We start from the raw sequence: 24,866 nt of genomic DNA on the forward strand, positions 1-24,866 counted from the left end.
AAATGATGGCCGTGGTTTTGGTTCAACACTGGATATTAACACCAACCCTGGGGTTGTTTTACACCAATGAGTGTTAATTTAACACCTGAATCAACACTAGAACTGTTACACCAGGTAACACTGGACAATTTGCTGTGCATTTCCGAATGTTAAATTTTTTCAAGTAGTATTTGAACCCAGGCCTGTTTTAAACTAACCCCAGCTGTGTGTAATTTAGCTAAACTACTATTTACCTGATTTGGGAACACCACACTTGAAGCACTTCTCTCTCCTCTTGAAGTTCTGAACCCCACACTGGTAGAACAGCAACAGAGATGGTCAATACCAAGCTACACACACAAACGAATGCACGCAATACACGTGGTGAGGCCCTTGTACCTTGTTACAGAGCCAGTCCTCGTTGGCCCGTGGTTTAGGTTCACTGTAGTGCATAGACACCCTCTGGTCTAGGACAGACAGAACCATCTGAAAGAGAGAAAGGATAGGGGGGAGAAAAGGAAGGAAGGAGAAAAAGAGAGAGAAGGGGGGGAGAGAGGGATGGAGAGAGAGAGAGAGAGAGAGAGAGAGATAGAGAGAGAGAGAGAGAAAGAGAGAGAGAGAGAGAGAGAGAGAGAGAGAGAGAGGGGGGATGGGGAACAAAGATTGATTACTATAGATAGGTGGGTCACATGCTAGAGAGAGAGAGAGAGGACCCAACTCACAAGATTAAGGCTGAGAGAGAGAGGAAAAGCGAGAGAGAAAGAAGAATTGAGGTCAAAAGAAAGAGGACGAGAGAAATGTAACCTTCGAGGGAAATTGGGAATGTAGATGTAGACCGGCCTCCCTGACAGCCGTGTGAATGTAGACCGGCCTCCCTGACAGCCGTGTGAATGTGCATTAACCAGCCTGACAAGGGGACCCTGGTCCCAGCATTAACCAGCCTGACAAGAGGACCCTGGTCCCAGCGTTAACCAGCCCTACAAGGGGACCCTGGTCCCAGCGTTAACCAGCCTGCCCTACAAGGGGACCCTGGTCCCAGCGTTAACCAGCCTGCCCTACAAGGGGACCCTGGTCCCAGCGTTAACCAGCCTGCCCTACAAGGGGACCCTGGTCCCAGCGTTAACCAGCCTGCCCTACAAGGGGACCCTGGTCCCAGCGTTAACCAGCCTGCCCTACAAGGGGACCCTGGTCCCAGCGTTAACCAGCCTGCCCTACAAGGGGACCCTGGTCCCAGCGTTAACCAGCCTGCCCTACAAGGGGACCCTGGTCCCAGCGTTAACCAGCCTGACAAGGGGACCCTAGTCCCAGCGTTAACCAGCCTGCCAAGGGGACCCTGGTCCCAGCGTTAACCAGCCTGACAAGGGGACCCTGGTCCCAGCGTTAACCAGCCTGCCAAGGGGACCCTGGTCCCAGCGTTAACCAGCCTGACAAGGGGTCCCTGGTCCCAGCGTTAACCAGCCTGACAAGGGGACCCTGGTCCCAGCGTTAACCAGCCTGACAAGGGGTCCCTGGTCCCAGCGTTAACCAGCCTGACAAGGGGACCCTGGTCCCAGCGTTAACCAGCCTGACAAGGGGACCCTGGTCCCAGCGTTAACCAGCCTGACAAGGGGACCCTGGTCCCAGCGTTAACCAGCCTGACAAGGGGACCCTGGTCCCAGCGTTAACCAGCCTGACAAGGGGACCCTGGTCCCAGCGTTAACCAGCCTGCCCTACAAGCAGCAGAAAGTGATCAGAATGAGCAGTAGAGGGGACAGCAGGTGGGTCTGTGGTTAACCCCTCCACATCATGTCATAATGTGTCCCATGTTTCTCTGTATAACGCCATTCAGGTATAGAAGGGAAGACGCCCATGACTCCACCCCTCCTGAACCCCCCCCCAGACCCCATTCACTCCCTTCCCTCAGAGAGAGGGATAGAGCGAGGGAGGAACGAGAGAGAGGGATAGAGCGAGGGGGGAAGAGGGAGCGGGATAGAGCGAGGGGGGGAGAAGGATAGAGCGAGGGGGGAGAGGGATAGAGCGAGGGGCGGGAGAGAGAGGGATAGAGCGAGGGGCGGGAGAGAGAGGGATAGAGCGAGGGGGGAAAAGAGAGAGGGATAGAGCGAGGGGGGAAAGAGAGGGATAGAGCGAGGGGCGGGAGAGAGAGAGGGAGAGAGCGAGGGGGGAAAGAGAGGGATAGAGCGAGGGGGGAAAAGAGAGAGGGATAGAGCGAGGGGCGGGAGAGAGAGGGATAGAGCGAGGGGGGAAAAGAGAGAGGGATAGAGCGAGGGGGGAAAGAGAGGGATAGAGCGAGGGGGGAAAAGAGAGAGGGATAGAGCGAGGGGGGAAAGAGAGAGGGATAGAGCGAGGGGTGCGAGAGAGAGGGATAGAGCGAGGGGCGGGAGAGAGAGGGATAGAGCGAGGGAGGAAAAGAGAGAGGGATAGAGCGAGGGGGGAAAGAGAGGGATAGAGCGAGGGGGAAAAGAGAGAGGGATAGAGCGAGGGGGGAAAGAGAGAGGGATAGAGCGAGGGGGGAAAAGAGAGGGATAGAGCGAGGGGGGAAAGAGAGAGGGATAGAGCGAGGGGGAAAAGAGAGAGGGATAGAGTGAGGGGGAAAGAGAGAGGGATAGAGCGAGGGGGGAAAGAGAGAGGGATAGAGCGAGGGGGGAAAAGAGAGGGATAGAGCGAGGGGGGAAAGAGAGAGGGATAGAGCGAGGGGGGGAAAGAGAGAGGGATAGAGCGAGGGAGGAGAGAGAGAGAGAGGGATAGAGCGAGGGGGGAACGAGAGAGAGGGATAGAGCGAGGGGGGAACGAGAGAGAGGGATAGAGCGAGGGAGGAAAGAGAAGGATAGAGCGAAGGGGGAAAGAGAGAGGGATAGAGCGAGGGGGGAAAGAGAGAGAGGGATAGAGCGAGGGGGGAACGAGAGAGAGGGATAGAGCGAGGGAGGAGAGAGAGAGGGATAGAGCGAGGGGGGAACGAGAGAGAGGGATAGAGCGAGGGGGGAACGAGAGAGAGGGATAGAGCGAGGGGGGAACAAGAGAGAGGGATAGAGCAAGGGGGGAGAGAGAGAGGGATAGAGTGAGGGGGAGAGAGAGAGAGGGATAGAGCGAGGGGGGAGAGAGAGAGGGGTAGAGCGAGGGGGGAGAGAGAGAGGGGTAGAGCGAGGTGGGAGAGAGAGTGGGATAGAGCGAGGGGGGAGAGAGAGCGGGATAGAGCAAGGGGTGGGAGAGAGAGGGATAGAGCAAGGGGGAAAAAGAGAGAGGGATAGAGCAAGGGGTGGGAGAGAGAGGGATAGAGCAAGTGTCGTAGGGTTTTGAAGTCCTCTGAAAGAAGGTAAAAAAGAGAGCGAGGAGAGAGAGTGAAAAGGGTCTGATGTGCATTGGTGTGTCAAGACAGTTATACCACAGACCACATCAGCATCATTTATACCACAGACCACATCAGCATCATTTATACCACAGACCACATCAGCATCATTTATACCACAGACCACATCAGCATCATTTATATCACAGACCACATCAGCATCATTTATACCACAGACCACATCAGCATCATTTATATCACAGACCACATCAGCATCATTTATACCACAGACCACATCAGCATCATTTATACCACAGACCACATCAGCATCATGTATACCACAGACCACATCAGCATCAATTATACCACAGACCACATCAGCATCAATTATACCACACCACATCAGCATCAATTATACCACAGACACACATCAGCATCAATTATACCACACCACATCAGCATCAATTATACCACATCAGCATCAATTATACCACATCAGCATCAAATATACCACAGACACACATCAGCATCAATTATACCACACTAGCATCAAATATACCACAGACACACATCAGCATCAATTATACCACATCAACATCAAATATACCACAGACACACATCCGCATCAAATATACCGCATCCTCATCAATTATACCACCACAGCATCAATTATACCACAGACCACATTATTATACCACAACACATCAGCATCAATTATACCACATCATCATCAATTATACCACATCAGCATCAATTATACCATAGACCACATCAGCATCAATTATACCACATCAGCATCAATTATACCACAGACCACATCAGCATCAACTATACCACATCAGCATCAATTATACCACAGACACACATCAGCATCAATTATACCATAGACCACATCAGCATCAATTATACTACATCAGCATCAATTATACCACAGACACACATCAGCATCAATTATACCACAGACACACATCAGCATCAATTATACCACACCACATCAGCATCAATTATACCACAGACACACATCAGCATAAATTATACCATAGACCACATCAGCATCAATTATACCACATCAGCATCAATTATACCACAGACCACATCAGCATCAATTATACCACACCACATCAGCATCAATTATACCACATCAGCATCAATTATACCACATCAGCATCAATTATACCACAGACCACATCAGCATCAATTATACCACATCAGCATCAATTATACCACAGACACACATCAGCATCAATTATACCACAGACCACATCAGCATCATTTATATCACAGACCACATCAGCATCATTTATACCACAGACCACATCAGCATCATTTATACCACCGACCACATCAGCATCATTTATACCACAGACCACATCAGCATCATTTATATCACAGACCACATCAGCATAATTTATACCACAGACCACATCAGCATCATTTATACCACAGACCACATCAGCATCATTAATATCACAGACCACATCAGCATCATTTATACCACAGACCACATCAGCATCATTTATACCACATACCACATCAGCATCATTTATACCACAGACCACATCAGCATCATTTATACCACAGACCACATCAGCATCAGTTATACCACAGACACACATCAGCATCAATTATACCACACCACATCAGCATCAATTATACCACAGACCACATCAGCATCAATTATACCACAGACCACATCAGCATCAATTATACCACATCAGCATCAATTATACCACATCAGCATCAATTATACCATAGACCACATCAGCATCAATTATACCACATCAGCATCAATTATACCACAGACCACATCAGCATCAACTATACCACATCAGCATCAATTATACCACAGACACACATCAGCATCAATTATACCACAGACCACATTATTATACCACAACACATCAGCATCAATTATACCACATCATCATCAATTATACCACATCAGCATCAATTATACCATAGACCACATCAGCATCAACTATACCACATCAGCATCAATTATACCACAGACACACATCAGCATCAATTATACCATAGACCACATCAGCATCAATTATACTACATCAGCATCAATTATACCACAGACACACATCAGCATCAATTATACCACAGACACACATCAGCATCAATTATACCACACCACATCAGCATCAATTATACCACAGACACACATCAGCATAAATTATACCATAGACCACATCAGCATCAATTATACCACATCAGCATCAATTATACCACAGACCACATCAGCATCAATTATACCACACCACATCAGCATCAATTATACCACATCAGCATCAATTATACCACATCAGCATCAATTATACCACAGACCACATCAGCATCAATTATACCACATCAGCATCAATTATACCATAGACCACATCAGCATCAATTATACCACATCAGCATCAATTATACCACAGACCACATCAGCATCAACTATACCACATCAGCATCAATTATACCACAGACACACATCAGCATCAATTATACCACAGACCACATTATTATACCACAACACATCAGCATCAATTATACCACATCATCATCAATTATACCACATCAGCATCAATTATACCATAGACCACATCAGCATCAACTATACCACATCAGCATCAATTATACCACAGACACACATCAGCATCAATTATACCATAGACCACATCAGCATCAATTATACTACATCAGCATCAATTATACCACAGACACACATCAGCATCAATTATACCACAGACACACATCAGCATCAATTATACCACACCACATCAGCATCAATTATACCACAGACACACATCAGCATAAATTATACCATAGACCACATCAGCATCAATTATACCACATCAGCATCAATTATACCACAGACCACATCAGCATCAATTATACCACACCACATCAGCATCAATTATACCACATCAGCATCAATTATACCACATCAGCATCAATTATACCACAGACCACATCAGCATCAATTATACCACATCAGCATCAATTATACCACAGACACACATCAGCATCAATTATACCACAGACCACATCAGCATCATTTATATCACAGACCACATCAGCATCATTTATACCACAGACCACATCAGCATCATTTATACCACCGACCACATCAGCATCATTTATACCACAGACCACATCAGCATCATTTATATCACAGACCACATCAGCATAATTTATACCACAGACCACATCAGCATCATTTATACCACAGACCACATCAGCATCATTAATATCACAGACCACATCAGCATCATTTATACCACAGACCACATCAGCATCATTTATACCACATACCACATCAGCATCATTTATACCACAGACCACATCAGCATCATTTATACCACAGACCACATCAGCATCAGTTATACCACAGACACACATCAGCATCAATTATACCACACCACATCAGCATCAATTATACCACAGACCACATCAGCATCAATTATACCACAGACCACATCAGCATCAATTATACCACATCAGCATCAATTATACCACATCAGCATCAATTATACCACAGACCACATCAGCATCAATTATACCACAGACCACATCAGCATCAATTATACCACATCAGCATCAATTATACCACAGACACACATCAGCATCAATTATACCATAGACCACATCAGCATCAATTATACCACAGACACACATCAGCATCAATTATACCACATCAGCATCAATTATACCACAGACACACATCAGCATCAATTCTACCATAGACCACATCAGCATCAATTATACCACATCAGCATCAATTATACCACATCAGCATCAATTATACCACAGACCACATCAGCATCAATTATACCACATCAGCATCAATTATACCACAGACACACATCAGCATCAATTATACCACAGACCACATCAGCATCATTTATATCACAGACCACATCAGCATCATTTATACCACAGACCACATCAGCATCATTTATACCACAGACCACATCAGCATCATTTATACCACAGACCACATCAGCATCATTTATATCACAGACCACATCAGCATAATTTATACCACAGACCACATCAGCATCATTTATACCACAGACCACATCAGCATCATTAATATCACAGACCACATCAGCATCATTTATACCACAGACCACATCAGCATCATTTATACCACATACCACATCAGCATCATTTATACCACAGACCACATCAGCATCATTTATACCACAGACCACATCAGCATCAGTTATACCACAGACACACATCAGCATCAATTATACCACATCCTCATCAATTATACCACATCAGCATCAATTATACCACAGACCACATCAGCATCAATTATACCACAGACCACATCAGCATCAATTATACCACATCAGCATCAATTATACCACAGACACACATCAGCATCAATTATACCATAGACCACATCAGCATCAATTATACCACAGACACACATCAGCATCAATTATACCACATCAGCATCAATTATACCACAGACACACATCAGCATCAAATATACTACAGACATTAATCAGCATCAGAAAAGACAGGTGTGTGTGTGTTTGTGTCTCAGTGTATGTGTGTGTGTGTGTGTGTGTGTGTAGAGTGACCTGATTGGTCTCCATCCAGCGGCAGGCCTCCTGTATGTGATTAAACTCCACGAAGGCGAATCCACGGCTCTGACCTGGTCACCACGCCAACCAGCCAGCGCCATGGCAACCCAACAACAACAACATAATGCAGTGTCGGGTTAGTGCTTTAGAGAGAGAGGAGAGGAGGAGAGAAAGAGGAGAGATGAGAGAGGAGAGAGAGGAGAGAAGAGAGAGGAGAGTGAGAGGAGAGAGAGGAGAGAAGAGAGAGGAGAGAGATGGGTGAGAGAGAGGGGGAGAGAGAGGGGAGAGAGAGCGGGGGAGGAGAGAGGAGAGAGAGGGAGGAGAGAGAGGGAGGAGAGAGAGGGGGAGAGAGAGGGGAGAGAGAGCGGGGGAGGAGAGGGAGAGAGAGATAGAAGAGAGATGAGAGAAAGGAGAGGAGAAAGAGGAGAGAAAGGGAGAGGAGAAGGGGAGAGAGAGAGAGAGAGAGAGAGAGAGAGAGAGAGGGGAGAGGAGAGGGGGAGAGAGAGAGAGAGAGAGAGAGAGGGGGAGAGGGGTAGAGAGAGAGAGAGAGAGAGATGAGAGGGGTAGAGAGAGAGAGAAAGGAGAGAGGGGAGGAGAGAGGGAGGGGAGAGGTAGAGAGAGGGGAGAGAGAGAGGGGAGAAGAGAGGGAGGGGAGAGGGGAGGAGAGAGAGAGGGGAGATGAGAGAGAGGAGAAAGAGAGGGGAGAGAGAGAGAGAGAGAGAGGAGAGAGAAGAGAGAGGAGAGGAGAAAGAGGAGAGAAAGGGAGAGGAGAAGGGGAGAGAGAGAGAGAGAGAGAGAGAGAGAGGGGAGAGGAGAGGGGGAGAGAGAGAGAGAGAGAGAGGGGGAGAGGGGTAGAGAGAGAGAGAGAGAGAGAGATGAGAGGGGTAGAGAGAGAGAGAAAGGAGAGAGGGGAGGAGAGAGGGAGGGGAGAGGTAGAGAGAGAGGGAGAAGAGAGGGAGGGGAGAGGGGAGGAGAGAGAGAGAGAGGAGAAGAGAGAGAGAAGAGAGAGAGGGGAGAGAGAGAGAGGAGAGAGAGAAGAGAGAGAGGGGAGAGAGAGAGAAGAGAGAGGAGAGAGAGGGGAGAGAGAGGAGAGGGGGAGAATAGAGACAGGAGAAGAGAGAGGGGGGAGAAGAGAGAGGAGAAAGAGGGAGGGAGGAGAGAGAGGGAGGGGAGAGAGGGGGAGAGAGAGGGGGGGAGAGAGAGAGAGAGGGAGGGGTTGGAGAGAGAGAGATAGAGAGAAAGAGAGAAAGAGAAAGAGAGAGAAAAAGAGAAAGAGAGAGAGAGATGAGATCAGTCTCACCTGAAGACTTGTTTGTCATCAGGCGAATCATAACCTCTGTTGGGTCAATCCCCTGGTCCTGAAGCTGGGCACGGATCTACACACACACATCAAACCTCAATGATAGCACACATAAACCACATTTCATCATCTGCACACACACATCAAACCTCAATGATAGCGCACATAAACCACATTTCATCATCTGCACACACACACACACACACACACACACACACACACACACACACACACCTCGTTGGCAGTAGCGTTGGGTGGCAGCATGCGTAACATGATGATGTTGGAGGGTCTCTGGTTGAGGTCCAGGAGGTCTGGTCTGTAGTCCATCTGAACTGGGTGCTCTATACAGGAAGAGGAGGGATCTGGACCCCCACCACCACGCTCCTCACCGGGACAGCCCATGGAGAAACCCTATGGAGATATTAGTACCAGAGTCATAGGTTACTTCCACTACAGTCACTACTGCCGGGCTGGTACTATTACCGTATAACCAACAGTTAGTTATTGAACATAAAAAGACAGACATCCCTTATTTTCATAAGTATTCAGACCCTTCGCTGTGAGACGCCTGTTTCCCATTGATCATCCTTGAGATGTTTCTACAACTTAATTGGAGTCCACCTGTGGTAAATTCAATTGATTTGGACATGATTTGGAAAGGCGCACACCTGTCTATATAAAGGTCCCACAGTCGACAGCGCATGTCAGAGCAAAAACCAAACCATGAGGTCAAATTGAATTGTCCGTAGAGCTCCGAGACAGGATTGTGTCGAGGCAAAGTTCTGGAGAAGGGCACCAAAACATTTCTGCAGCATTGAAGGTCAAGAACACAGTGGCCTCCATCATTCTTGGAGAATTGGTCAACTGGTCAACGTCGCCATGACATCATCTACAAGCGTGATCACGGACGTCGGGATCCGATTCCTAGGCAACGGTCTGTTAAAAAGTTGCTAGCTCTCGTCTAAAATTTCAAATTAAATACATAACGCAATTCCAACCACAAAAAAAATAGTCTTAGCTTTGATTTTTAAGCCTTAAATTCAACGTATTGCATAGATAACAGCTAAAATGTTTGTTTTTGCCAGCAACACAGTTAAGGTCACCAACGCTCTGAGTGACATGAAAACAGCCAAACCAGCTCTGCTAAGGCGAGTAAAATGGTCAGAGTAGGGTAACCTTCACTTAGCTTGAGCGCTTGACTGCCGTTGTGAGGTCAGACTCTCGGATCAACCCTCCTCTGAATTTACAACCTGACAACGCTCTGAATTTACAATCTGACAACGCTCTGAATTTACAATCTGACAACGCTCTGAATTTACAACCTGACAACGCTCTGAATTTACAATCTGACAACGCTCTGAATTTACAACCTGACAACGCTCTGAATTTACAACCTGACAACGCTCTGAATTTACAATCTGACAACGCTCTGAATTTACAGTCTGACAACGCTCTGAATTTACAATCTGACAACGCTCTGAATTTACAACCTGACAACGCTCTGAATTTACAATCTGACAACTCTCTGAATTTACAATCTGACAACGCTCTGAATTTACAATCTGACAACTCTCTGAATTTACAATCTGACAACGCTCTGAATTTACAATCTGACAACGCTCTGAATTTACAACCTGACAACGCTCTGAATTTACAACCTGACAACGCTCTGAATTTACAATCTGACAACGCTCTGAATTTACAATCTGACAACGCTCTAAATTTACAAACGGACAGGGCGCACTCTCAAAAACACACTGGATTGCCGAATGGTACCCAGACAAGAGGAGAAAGTAGAAGGAGAGGAACGTTAGCTAACGAGACCGGTACACAGACTGGAAGAGAAGGTTGAAGGAGAGGAACGTTAGCTAAAGAGACCGGTACCCAGACTAGAGAAGGTTGAAGGAGAGGAACGTTAGCTAAAGAGACCGGTACCCAGACTAGAGAAGAGCGAAGGAGAGGAACGTTAGCTAAAGAGACCGGTACACAGACTAGAAGAGAAGGTCGAAGGAGAGGAACGTTAGCTATAGAGACCAGTACACGGACTGGAAGAGAAGGGCGAAGGAGAGGAACGTTAGCTATAGAGACCAGTACCCAGACTAGAGAAGGTCAAAGGACAGGAACATTAGCTAAAGAGACCGGTACCCAGACTAGAGAAGGGCGAAGGAGAGGAACGTTAGCTTAAGAGACCGTTACGCAGACTAGAGAAGAGCGAATGAGAGGAACGTTAGCTACAGAGACCAGTACCCAGACTAGAGAAGGGTGAAGGAGAGGAACGTTAGCTAAAGAAACTAGCTAAAGAGACCAGTACCCAGACTAGAGAAGGGCGAAGGAGAGGAACGTTAGCTAAAGAGACCGGTACCCAGACTAGAGAAGAGCGAAGGAGAGAAACGTTAGCTAAAGAGACCGGTACCCAGACTAGAGAAGAGCGAAGGAGAGGAACGTTAGCTAAAGAGACCGGTACCCAGACTAGAGAAGAGCGAAGGAGATGAACGTTAGCTAAAGAGACCAGTACCCAGACTAGAGAAGGTCGAAGGACAGGAACATTAGCTAAAGAGACCGGTACGCAGACTAGAGAAGGGCGAAGGAGAGGAACGTTAGCTAAAGAGACCGGTACCCAGACTAGAGAAGAGCGAAGGACAGGAACGTTAGCTAAAGAGACCGGTACGCAGACTAGAGAAGGGCGAAGGAGAGGAACGTTAGCTAAAGAGACCAGTACCCAGACTAGAGAAGAGCGAAGGAGAGGAACATTAGCTAAAGAGACCGGTACCCAGACTAGAGAAGGGTGAAGGAGAGGAACGTTAGCTAAAGAGACCGGTACGCAGACTAGAGAAGGGCGAAGGAGAGGAACGTTAGCTAAAGAGACCAGTACCCAGACTACAGAAGAGCGAAGGAGAGGAACGTTAGCTATAGAGACCAGTACCCAGACTAGAGAAGGTCGAAGGACAGGAACATTAGCTAAAGAGACCGGTACCCAGACTAGAGAAGGGCGAAGGATGGGTACACTTCCTGCTTTGCTCCTATGGGTACACTTCCTGCTTTGCTCCTATGGGTACACTTCCTGCTTTTCTCCTATGGGTACACTTCCTGCTTTGTTCCTATGGGTACACTTCCTGCTTTGCTCCTATGGGTATACTTCCTGCTTTGCTCCTATGGGTACACTTCCTGCTTTGTTCCTATGGGTACACTTCCTGCTTTGTTCCTATGGGTACACTTCCTGCTTTGTTCCTATGGGTACACTTCCTGCTTTGCTCCTATGGGTATACTTCCTGCTTTGCTCCTATGGGTACACTTCCTGCTTTGCTCCTATGGGTACACTTCCTGCTTTGCTCCTATGGGTACACTCGCAATGGACACCAGTCCACCCATTATGCCATCATTGAGTTGAATGGGGACACCAGTCCACCCATTATGACATCATTGAGTTGAATGGGATTTTGAATAAAGATTTGAGCGGTTATTAGGGAGACCGCGGTCATTTGGCTGGCCAATTAACATCATCCCAAATTCCATGACCTTCACAACACTATTACTGATACTAGCTATCAACACTACTACTAGCTACTACAATCAATAGTACTATTTCTACAGTAGTACCATCAACACTACTACTGATACTAGCTATCAACACTACTACTAGCTACTACAATCAATAGTACTATTTCTACAGTAGTACCATCAACACTACTACTGATACTAGCTATCAACACTACTACTAGCTACTACAATCAATAGTACTATTTCTACAGTAGTACCATCAACACTACTACTAATACTAGCTACTATAATCAATAGTACTATTTCTACAGTAGTACCATCAACACTACTACTAATACTAGCTACTTCAATCAATAGTACTATTTATACAGCAGCACCATCAACACTACTACTGATACTAGCTATCAACACTACTACTAGCTACTACAATCAATAGTACTATTTCTACAGTAGTACCATCAACACTACTACTAATACTAGCTACTACAATCCATAGTACTATTTCTACAGTAGTACCATCAACACTACTACTGATACTAGCTATCAACACTACTACTAGCTACTACAATCATTAGTACTATTTCTACAGTTGTACCATCAACACTACTACTGATACTAGCTATCAACACTACTACTAGCTACTACAATCAATAGTACTATTTCTACAGTAGTACCATCAACACTACTACTACTACTAGCTACTACAATCAATAGTACTATTTCTACAGTAGTACCATCAACACTACTACTAATACTAGCTACTACAATCATTAGTACTATTTCTACAGTAGTACCATCAACACTACTACTACTACTAGCTACTACAATCATTAGTACTATTTCTACAGTAGTACCATCAACACTACTACTGATACTAGCTACTACAATCATTAGTACTATTTCTACAGTAGTACCATCAACACTACTACTACTGCAGTAAAAACTAGTTTTCCGTCTATTATATATGGTTGAGAATCCTAAAATACACCTCCCCCTGGATCAGTGGATGTAGCAGGCAGCCCACCTTTCTCTTCCCTAGTCCTCCTCCTCTGGGGAACATCTCCTCCTCCCCTGGTCCTCCTCCTCTGGGGAACCTCTTCTCCTCCCCTGGTCCTCCTCCTCTGGGGAACCTCTCCTCCTCCCCTGGTCCTCCTCCTCTGAGGAACCTCTCCTCCCCTGGTCCTCCTCCCCTGGGGAACCTCTCCTCCTCCCCTGGTCCTCCTCTGGGGAACCTCTTCTCCTCCCCTGGTCCTCCTCCTCTGAGGAACCTCTCCTCCTCCCCTGGTCCTCCTCTGGGGAACCTCTTCTCCTCCCCTGGTCCTCCTCCTCTGGGGAACCTCTTCTCCTCCCCTGGTCCTCCTCCTCTGGGGAACCTCTCCTCCTCCTCTGGTCCTCCTCTGGGGAACCTCTTCTCCTCCCCTGGTCCTCCTCCTCTAGGGAACCTCTCCTCCTCCCCTGGTCCTCCTCCTCTGAGGAACCTCTCCTCCTCCCCTGGTCCTCCTCTGGGGAACCTCTCCTCCCCTAGTCCTCCTCCTCTGGGGAACCTCTCCTCCTCCCCTGGTCCTCCTCCTCTGGGGAACCTCTCCTCCTCCCCTGGTCCTCCTCTGGGGAACCTCTCCTCCTCCCCTGGTCCTCCTCCTCTGGGGAACCTCTCCTCCTCCCCTGGGCCTCCTCCTCTGGGGAACCTCTCCTCCTCCCCTGGTCCTCCTCTTCTGGGGAACCTCTCCTCCTCCCCTGGTCCTCCTCTTCTGGGGAACCTCTCCTCTCTCTGCAGCCTGGGCAGGGCTACCTCTGGCTGGAGTAGGACCAGGGATTGAGGGGGACAGGATGATAGTATCCCTTTACCCACACGACCCGGACCGCACCCCTCCCCTCTCCCCCCACGCCTCTGACGGAACCCCGGCCGGTTGTTGTGGAGACGGCCCTGGGTCGCGAACTCGCGGACGCACGCCAGTCGGTCGACTTGGTCCCCGTGGCCGGAGGCAGCTCTGAAGTCATATCCTGTCCCCGGCTCTGCCTCTTCCTGTCCGTAGCCACGGTAGTCCATGTAGCGGTGGTCGGAGGAGCTGTTGCAGTCTCCCCGACCCACCCTTCTGTTAGAGGGAAGAGATGGAGAGACAGAGGGAGGGGGGGTTAAAGTATAGAAGAGACGACAGTAGGAACTCAGAGAGATAGAAAATAACTTACCTTCTGTCATAGTTCATACTGGTCCACTGACTGTCTGTTCACTCTCCTCCTCCTCTCCTACAGTTGCAGCATTTCCACACTCTGAAACGCACAAAAGTCATACAGTACATTTAGGATGAAAACTGACAGATAGCTAGCTACCGTATTACACAGTGACCTGTGAACAGTACAGTAATATCTAATGTTTGTGTTTCTAGCTCCATCACTACAGTAATGTATAATGCTTGTGTTTCTAGCTCCATCAGTACAGTAATATCTAACGTTTGTGTTTCTAGTTAACAGTACAGTAATATCTAATGCTTGTGTTTCTAGCTCCATCAGTACAGTAATATCTAATGCTTGTGTTTCTAGCTCCATCAGTACAGTAATATCTAATGCTTGTGTTTCTAGTTAACAGTACAGTAATATATAATGTTTGTGTTTCTAGCTCCATCAGTACAGTAATATATAATGTTTGTGTTTCTAGCTCCATCAGTACAGTAATATATAATGTTTGTGTTTCTAGCTCCATCAGTACAGTAATATCTAATGTTTGTGTTTCTAGCTCCATCAGTACAGTAATATCTAATGCTTGTGTTTCTAGCTCCATCAGTACAGTAATATCTAATGCTTGTGTTTCTAGCTCCATCAGTACAGTAATATCTAATGTTTGTGTTTCTAGTTAACAGTACAGTAATATATAATGCTTGTGTTTCTAGCTCCATCAGTACAGTAATATCTAATGCTTGTGTTTCTAGCTCCATCAGTACAGTAATATCTAATGTTTGTGTTTCTAGTTAACAGTACAGTAATATATAATGCTTGTGTTTCTAGCTCCATCAGTACAGTAATATATAATGTTTGTGTTTCTAGCTCCATCAGTACAGTAATATCTAATGTTTGTGTTTCTAGCTCCATCAGTACAGTAATATCTAATGCTTGTGTTTCTAGTTAACAGTACAGTAATATCTAATGCTTGTGTTTCTAGCTCCATCAGTACAGTAATATCTAATGCTTGTGTTTCTAGTTAACAGTACAGTAATATCTAATGTTTGTGTTTCTAGCTCCATCAGTACAGTAATATATAATGTTTGTGTTTCTAGCTCCATCAGTACAGTAATATCTAATGTTTGTGTTTCTAGCTCCATCAGTACAGTAATATCTAATGCTTGTGTTTCTAGCTCCATCAGTACAGTAATATCTAATGCTTGTGTTTCTAGCTCCATCAGTACAGTAATATCTAATGCTTGTGTTTCTAGTTAACAGTACAGTAATATCTAATGCTTGTGTTTCTAGTTAACAGTACAGTAATATCTAATTATTGTGTTTCTAGCTCCATCAGTACAGTAATATCTAATGCTTGTGTTTCTAGCTCCATCAGTACAGTAATATCTAATGCTTGTGTTTCTAGCTCCATCAGTACAGTAATATCTAATGCTTGTGTTTCTAGTTAACAGTACAGTAATATCTAATGCTTGTGTTTCTAGCTCCATCAGTACAGTAATATCTAATGCTTGTGTTTCTAGTTAACAGTACAGTAATATATAATGTTTGTGTTTCTAGCTCCATCAGTACAGTAATATATAATGTTTGTGTTTCTAGCTCCATCAGTACAGTAATATCTAATGCTTGTGTTTCTAGCTCCATCAGTACAGTAATATCTAATGCTTGTGTTTCTAGCTCCATCAGTACAGTAATATCTAATGCTTGTGTTTCTAGTTAACAGTACAGTAATATCTAATGCTTGTGTTTCTAGTTAACAGTACAGTAATATCTAATTCTTGTGTTTCTAGCTCCATCAGTACAGTAATATCTAATGCTTGTGTTTCTAGCTCCATCAGTACAGTAATATCTAATACTTGTGTTTCTAGCTCCATCAGTACAGTAATATCTAATGCTTGTGTTTCTAGCTCCATCAGTACAGTAATATATAATGCTTGTGTTTCTAGTTAACATTACAGTAATATATAATGTTTGTGTTTCTAGTTAACAGTACAGTAATATCTAATGCTTGTGTTTCTAGCTCCATCAGTACAGTAATATCTAATGCTTGTGTTTCTAGTTAACAGTACAGTAATATCTAATGTTTGTGCTTCTAGCTCCATCAGTACAGTAATATATAATGCTTGTGTTTCTAGCTCCATCAGTACAGTAATATCTAACACTTGTGTTTCTAGCTCCATCAGTACAGTAATATCTAATGCTTGTGTTTCTAGTTAACAGTACAGTAATATCTAATGCTTGTGCTTCTAGCTCCATCAGTACAGTAATATATAATGCTTGTGTTTCTAGCTCCATCAGTACAGTAATATCTAATGCTTGTGTTTCTAGCTCCAACAGTACAGTAATATCTAACACTTGTGTTTCTAGCTCCATCAGTACAGTAATATCTAATGCTTGTGTTTCTAGCTCCATCAGTACAGTAATATATAATGTTTGTGTTTCTAGCTCCATCAGTACAGTAATATCTAATGCTTGTGTTTCTAGCTCCATCAGTACAGTAATATCTAATGCTTGTGTTTCTAGTTAACAGTACAGTAATATCTAATGTTTGTGTTTCTAGCTCCATCAGTACAGTAATATATAATGTTTGTGTTTCTAGCTCCATCAGTACAGTAATATCTAATGCTTGTGTTTCTAGCTCCAACAGTACAGTAATATCTAATGCTTGTGTTTCTAGTTAACAGTACAGTAATATCTAATGCTTGTGTTTCTAGTTAACAGTACAGTAATATCTAATGCTTGTGATTCTAGTTAACAGTACAGTAATATCTAATGCTTGTGTTTCTAGTTAACAGTACAGTAATATCTAATGCTTGTGTTTCTAGTTAACAGTACAGTAATATATAATGTTTGTGTTTCTAGCTCCATCAGTACAGTAATATCTAATGCTTGTGTTTCTAGTTAACAGTACAGTAATATATAATGTTTGTGTTTCTAGCTCCATCAGTACAGTAATATATAATGTTTGTGTTTCTAGCTCCATCAGTACAGTAATATCTAATGCTTGTGTTTCTAGCTCCAACAGTACAGTAATATCTAATGCTTGTGTTTCTAGCTCCATCAGTACAGTAATATATAATGTTTGTGTTTCTAGCTCCATCAGTACAGTAATATCTAATGTTTGTGTTTCTAGCTCCATCAGTACAGTAATATCTAATGCTTGTGTTTCTAGCTCCATCAGTACAGTAATATCTAATGCTTGTGTTTCTAGCTCCATCAGTACAGTAATATCTAATGTTTGTGTTTCTAGTTAACAGTACAGTAATATATAATGCTTGTGTTTCTAGCTCCATCAGTACAGTAATATATAATGTTTGTGTTTCTAGCTCCATCAGTACAGTAATATCTAATGCTTGTGTTTCTAGCTCCATCAGTACAGTAATATCTAATGCTTGTGTTTCTAGTTAACAGTACAGTAATATATAATGTTTGTGTTTCTAGCTCCATCAGTACAGTAATATATAATGTTTGTGTTTCTAGCTCCATCAGTACAGTAATATATAATGTTTGTGTTTCTAGCTCCATCAGTACAGTAATATCTAATGTTTGTGTTTCTAGCTCCATCAGTACAGTAATATCTAATGCTTGTGTTTCTAGCTCCATCAGTACAGTAATATCTAATGCTTGTGTTTCTAGCTCCATCAGTACAGTAATATATAATGCTTGTGTTTCTAGCTCCAACAGTACAGTAATATCTAATGTTTGTGTTTCTAGCTCCATCAGTACAGTAATATATAATGTTTGTGTTTCTAGCTCCATCAGTACAGTAATATCTAATGTTTGTGTTTCTAGCTCCATCAGTACAGTAATATCTAATGCTTGTGTTTCTAGCTCCATCAGTACAGTAATATCTAATGCTTGTGTTTCTAGCTCCATCAGTACAGTAATATCTAATGCTTGTGTTTCTAGTTAACAGTACAGTAATATCTAATGCTTGTGTTTCTAGTTAACAGTACAGTAATATCTAATTATTGTGTTTCTAGCTCCATCAGTACAGTAATATCTAATGCTTGTGTTTCTAGCTCCATCAGTACAGTAATATCTAATGCTTGTGTTTCTAGCTCCATCAGTACAGTAATATCTAATGCTTGTGTTTCTAGTTAACAGTACAGTAATATCTAATGCTTGTGTTTCTAGCTCCATCAGTACAGTAATATATAATGTTTGTGTTTCTAGCTCCATCAGTACAGTAATATCTAATGCTTGTGTTTCTAGCTCCATCAGTACAGTAATATCTAATGCTTGTGTTTCTAGCTCCATCAGTACAGTAATATCTAATGCTTGTGTTTCTAGTTAACAGTACAGTAATATCTAATGCTTGTGTTTCTAGTTAACAGTACAGTAATATCTAATTCTTGTGTTTCTAGCTCCATCAGTACAGTAATATCTAATGCTTGTGTTTCTAGCTCCATCAGTACAGTAATATCTAATGCTTGTGTTTCTAGCTCCATCAGTACAGTAATATCTAATGCTTGTGTTTCTAGCTCCATCAGTACAGTAATATCTAATGCTTGTGTTTCTAGTTAACATTACAGTAATATATAATGTTTGTGTTTCTAGTTAACAGTACAGTAATATCTAATGCTTGTGTTTCTAGCTCCATCAGTACAGTAATATCTAATGCTTGTGTTTCTAGTTAACAGTACAGTAATATCTAATGCTTGTGTTTCTAGTTAACAGTACAGTAATATCTAATGCTTGTGCTTCTAGCTCCATCAGTACAGTAATATATAATGTTTGTGTTTCTAGCTCCATCAGTACAGTAATATCTAATGCTTGTGTTTCTAGCTCCATCAGTACAGTAATATCTAATGCTTGTGTTTCTAGTTAACAGTACAGTAATATCTAATGTTTGTGTTTCTAGCTCCATCAGTACAGTAATATATAATGTTTGTGTTTCTAGCTCCATCAGTACAGTAATATCTAATGCTTGTGTTTCTAGCTCCAACAGTACAGTAATATCTAATGCTTGTGTTTCTAGTTAACAGTACAGTAATATCTAATGCTTGTGTTTCTAGTTAACAGTACAGTAATATCTAATGCTTGTGTTTCTAGTTAACAGTACAGTAATATATAATGTTTGTGTTTCTAGCTCCATCAGTACAGTAATATCTAATGCTTGTGTTTCTAGTTAACAGTACAGTAATATATAATGTTTGTGTTTCTAGCTCCATCAGTACAGTAATATATAATGTTTGTGTTTCTAGCTCCATCAGTACAGTAATATCTAATGCTTGTGTTTCTAGCTCCAACAGTACAGTAATATCTAATGCTTGTGTTTCTAGCTCCATCAGTACAGTAATATCTAATGCTTGTGTTTCTAGCTCCATCAGTACAGTAATATATAATGCTTGTGTTTCTAGCTCCATCAGTACAGTAATATCTAATGTTTGTGTTTCTAGCTCCATCAGTACAGTAATATATAATGTTTGTGTTTCTAGCTCAATCAGTACAGTAATATCTAATGCTTGTGTTTCTAGTTAACAGTACAGTAATATCTAATGCTTGTGTTTCTAGCTCCATCAGTACAGTAATATCTAATGTTTGTGTTTCTAGCTCCATCAGTACAGTAATATATAATGTTTGTGTTTCTAGCTCAATCAGTACAGTAATATCTAATGCTTGTGTTTCTAGTTAACAGTACAGTAATATCTAATGCTTGTGTTTCTAGTTAACAGTACAGTAATATATAATGTTTGTGTTTCTAGCTCCATCAGTACAGTAATATATAATGTTTGTGTTTCTAGCTCCATCAGTACAGTAATATATAATGTTTGTGTTTCTAGCTCCATCAGTACAGTAATATCTAATGCTTGTGTTTCTAGTTAACAGTACAGTAATATATAATGTTTGTGTTTCTAGCTCCATCAGTACAGTAATATATAATGTTTGTGTTTCTAGCTCCATCAGTACAGTAATATATAATGTTTGTGTTTCTAGCTCCATCAGTACAGTAATATATAATGTTTGTGTTTCTAGCTCCATCAGTACAGTAATATCCAATGCTTGTGTTTCTAGCTCCATCAGTACAGTAATATATAATGTTTGTGTTTCTAGCTCCATCAGTACAGTAATATATAATGTTTGTGTTTCTAGCTCCATCAGTACAGTAATATATAATGTTTGTGTTTCTAGCTCCATCAGTACAGTAATATCTAATGTTTGTGTTTCTAGTTAACAGTACAGTAATATCTAATGCTTGTGTTTCTAGTTAACAGTACAGTAATATCTAATGCTTGTGTTTCTAGCTCCATCAGTACAGTAATATCTAATGCTTGTGTTTCTAGCTCCATCAGTACAGTAATATCTAATGCTTGTGTTTCTAGCTCCATCAGTACAGTAATATATAATGTTTGTGTTTCTAGTTAACAGTACAGTAATATCTAATGCTTGTGTTTCTAGCTCCATCAGTACAGTAATATCTAATGTTTGTGTTTCTAGCTCCATCAGTACAGTAATATCTAATGTTTGTGTTTCTAGCTCCATCAGTACAGTAATATATAATGTTTGTGTTTCTAGCTCAATCAGTACAGTAATATCTAATGCTTGTGTTTCTAGTTAACAGTACAGTAATATCTAATGCTTGTGTTTCTAGCTCCATCAGTACAGTAATATATAATGTTTGTGTTTCTAGCTCAATCAGTACAGTAATATCTAATGCTTGTGTTTCTAGTTAACAGTACAGTAATATCTAATGCTTGTGTTTCTAGCTCCAACAGTACAGTAATATATAATGTTTGTGTTTCTAGCTCAATCAGTACAGTAATATCTAATGCTTGTGTTTCTAGTTAACAGTACAGTAATATCTAATGTTTGTGTTTCTAGCTCCATCAGTACAGTAATATATAATGTTTGTGTTTCTAGCTCCATCAGTACAGTAATATCTAATGTTTGTGTTTCTAGCTCCATCAGTACAGTAATATCTAATGCTTGTGTTTCTAGTTAACAGTACAGTAATATCTAATGCTTGTGTTTCTAGCTCCATCAGTACAGTAATATCTAATGCTTGTGTTTCTAGCTCCATCAGTTCAGTAATATCTAATGCTTGTGTTTCTAGCTCCAACAGTACAGTAATATATAATGTTTGTGTTTCTAGTTAACAGTACAGTAATATCTAATGCTTGTGTTTCTAGCTCCATCAGTACAGTAATATCTAATGCTTGTGTTTCTAGCTCCATCAGTACAGTAATATCTAATGCTTGTGTTTCTAGCTCCATCAGTACAGTAATATCTAATGTTTGTGTTTCTAGCTCCATCAGTACAGTAATATCTAATGCTTGTGTTTCTAGCTCCATCAGTACAGTAATATCTAATGTTTGTGTTTCTAGCTCCATCAGTACAGTAATATCTAATGTTTGTGTTTCTAGCTCCATCAGTACAGTAATATCTAATGTTTGTGTTTCTAGCTCCATCAGTACAGTAATATATAATGTTTGTGTTTCTAGCTCCATCAGTACAGTAATATCTAATGCTTGTGTTTCTAGCTCCATCAGTACAGTAATATATAATGTTTGTGTTTCTAGCTCAATCAGTACAGTAATATCTGTAATTGCCTGTAGACACTGCCACATACGTCTCATGTCTGAGTTGCTAAATTGCGACTCCACTTTGTCTCTATACTGACATTTCGCTTGTTTGCTTGCCTTGCAGAGGAAATAAATACACTCTTTATATTCGGCCATAATCCCAAATCATCTTTCCATGTTTAAATGCGGTGGTTTCAGTTTTGCGCGAATGCCGCCAGCTATCCACGGTTAGGGACTGTAGAAATATAGCCTCTAGCTTTAGGTTACAGCAGGCCTAGAGTCAGAGAGAGACCACCCGTCCGTTGTGGGACCTAAATTACTAAAAGACTGTTGAATAGAGTATGAATCTAAATATTGGCCTCTTAGACAGCAAGTGATAGCTATCAGCACACAAACAGACAGTCGTTCAACACTGGCCAGAGAGACACTAGCTAGGTTCAGGTTGGTTGTCTACCTACCGGAACATCGTGACACAGGCCGGTTTATGTGGTGTAATGCGCTGTTATAACAGACTACTGCTGTTAATGCTGTTACTGGTGTATGCGATGCTTCTATTTAGGTCACTGCTCCTCGAGTGGTATAGATATGTAATAAACTGTCACTACAGTATAATATTGGTCAGGTTGATATAGAGATGATCTACTGTAGGTAGCTACAGTACAGTACTGGGCAGGCAGACCTTTCTGTTCCCTGCAGAGACCTTGAATGACTCTCTCTCTCCCCATCTTGGCCCAAGGTGGTGTGAGAAACAGACATAACAAATATGTACAGTACAGATCGTAGTCTGGTATTTATGTTGTACTACTATGGTAATATTTTCCAGTTCCATTTGAGTTGTCTGCTACTATCTCTAGGGCAGGGGTGGGCAACTCCAGTCCAGAGAGTCGCGATGGACCGCTGGTGAATATCGACCCACCGGTACCGAGGAATACCATTTCTAGATGTCCGACACAAGAAACCACAACTGACTAAACGGTGCACTGATACACATAATCATATTGAACTGTAGCTAAATAGCTTGGATTGCATTCAAACATAATAGAGAAAGTAAACGTTAATAGAACGAGTATTATTCAGTCCCGGTCTACTAGCTAATGTAAACACGACATGCTCTAGGACCACCTTTGTTAACAGTTGAAAATAATAATCGCCAATACAATTTATTTATTTTTTAACTCGACATTATTGTGCAAATTATAAATATCTTACCTTCCTCGAGTTCAAGTAAAATGTTTTTGGTGTAATTATATTGATCTAGCTAGCTACAACTGCAGGTTTGTACTGCGAGATAGCGTTAGCTAGCTAGTTCGGTTCCAAAAAATAAAAATGGCTACCTTCAATGCACATAGGCGGATGTTGATAGTTGATTAGACTATCCGATTGGTGTACACAGCCCTGACGTAACTTTATCCGTGAATGTGATTGGACGGCTGTGAATTAAGGTCCTTAGAACTACTGTCATCGAAAAGCAGGACAGGACAGAATATCTATATGATGATATGATGATGATGAATATGATGATAAAAATAAAATGTGTTTTTTATAATTATGATACATTTGGATTAAAAACTTTTGTTAGAATCTCCTCAGTTTGACTGTGCTATGCTGCTTTTATCCACTGCTACATGCTACTATTACATTTGCAAGTACTAGAACATATTACATTGTACTTTGTATTACAATACAATATATTACATACATATTACAATGTATTGCAATTTATTGAATTACATTCCTACTCACACATCAGTAGGGCTGTGTTCCCCTACTGGCTGCCGAATTTGGCCTGCTGTGATTTTAGTTGGCCCCCAAGTTTTCTGAGCATCATTTTTAGGGGGGGGGGGGGGGGGGGGGGGGGACATATTGTACAGTAGTGTAAAAACACCAGCCAATCAGCTCCAAGTTATTTTTATTGTGTAAATCTGTACCACAGTATTCCCATGCATTATAGAGAGATATATGTGATCGTATATAAATGTAAGCAAGGTTTGAAATTATGTTTTAGTCAAATATATCTGTGTGGGCTTTAGGTCAAATTGCAGTCTACAAATGATTTGTTATTATGTTCTGGGCCCCTGACCATCCATTCAAAAAAATTATAATCGGTCCATGGCTGAATCTAGCTGATGATCCCTGAAGTAGGGTCTCCTTTAACTGGTTAGAAAATACTGTTGCACACCACAACTGACAGGCGTGTGCGTACTTGTGGAGAAGTCAGGTGCAGGAGAGCTGAGAATTGTGAACAGGCGCAGACTTTATTTAGTCAGGAGAGATAAACAGACAGCTGCGTCAAAAACCTCCAGCAAACAAGGCAAAGTGCAAAGCGCGTAAAAACAGTCACAAAACATAAATGTATAACAATTCAAACAAGCTTCGTGAAATAACACAGAAATAATGAACGCAAGCCTGGCACGTTACAAAACACGTAACACACAAACAATTTCACACAAAGACATGAGGGGGAACAGAGGAATAAATACATGTAGATTGATTGGGGAATGAAAACCAAGTGTGCAGGGAAC

At 42.3% G+C, this 24,866-nt stretch overlaps 1 protein-coding gene across 8 annotated transcripts in view; it reads right to left on the reverse strand.

The window, feature by feature from the left end:
* Positions 1 to 23,679, reverse strand: part of LOC110492709 (RNA-binding protein 10) — a 122,072-nt gene extending 98,393 nt beyond the window's left edge. For 5 of the 8 annotated variants that reach the window (XR_016487062.1, XR_016487061.1, XM_090201665.1 and 2 more), the window contains exons 1-8: positions 23,554 to 23,679; positions 14,837 to 14,917; positions 13,674 to 14,742; positions 9,386 to 9,562; positions 9,152 to 9,227; positions 7,849 to 7,922; positions 379 to 465; positions 234 to 294 (exon numbers count right to left, since the gene is read on the reverse strand). Coding sequence is in view for 6 of the 8 variants with exons in the window: in XM_090201665.1 (XP_090057791.1) it covers positions 234 to 294; positions 379 to 465; positions 7,849 to 7,922; positions 9,152 to 9,227; positions 9,386 to 9,562; positions 13,674 to 14,742; positions 14,837 to 14,853 (1,561 nt within the window). In the remaining 2 variants the exon portion in view is untranslated. Of the gene's footprint in view, positions 1 to 233; positions 295 to 378; positions 466 to 7,848; positions 7,923 to 9,151; positions 9,228 to 9,385; positions 9,563 to 13,673; positions 14,743 to 14,836; positions 14,918 to 23,553 lie in introns of those variants that run through there. The other 3 variants (XM_090201666.1, XM_090201668.1, XM_090201667.1) reach the window with 3 other exon arrangements.
* Positions 23,680 to 24,866: the final 1,187 nt, after the last annotated feature.

The sequence above is a fragment of the Oncorhynchus mykiss genome, chromosome 16, assembly GCF_057628025.1.
Source record: "Oncorhynchus mykiss isolate SJ-2025 chromosome 16, ASM5762802v1, whole genome shotgun sequence".
NCBI classification, from domain to species: Eukaryota; Metazoa; Chordata; class Actinopteri; order Salmoniformes; family Salmonidae; genus Oncorhynchus; species Oncorhynchus mykiss.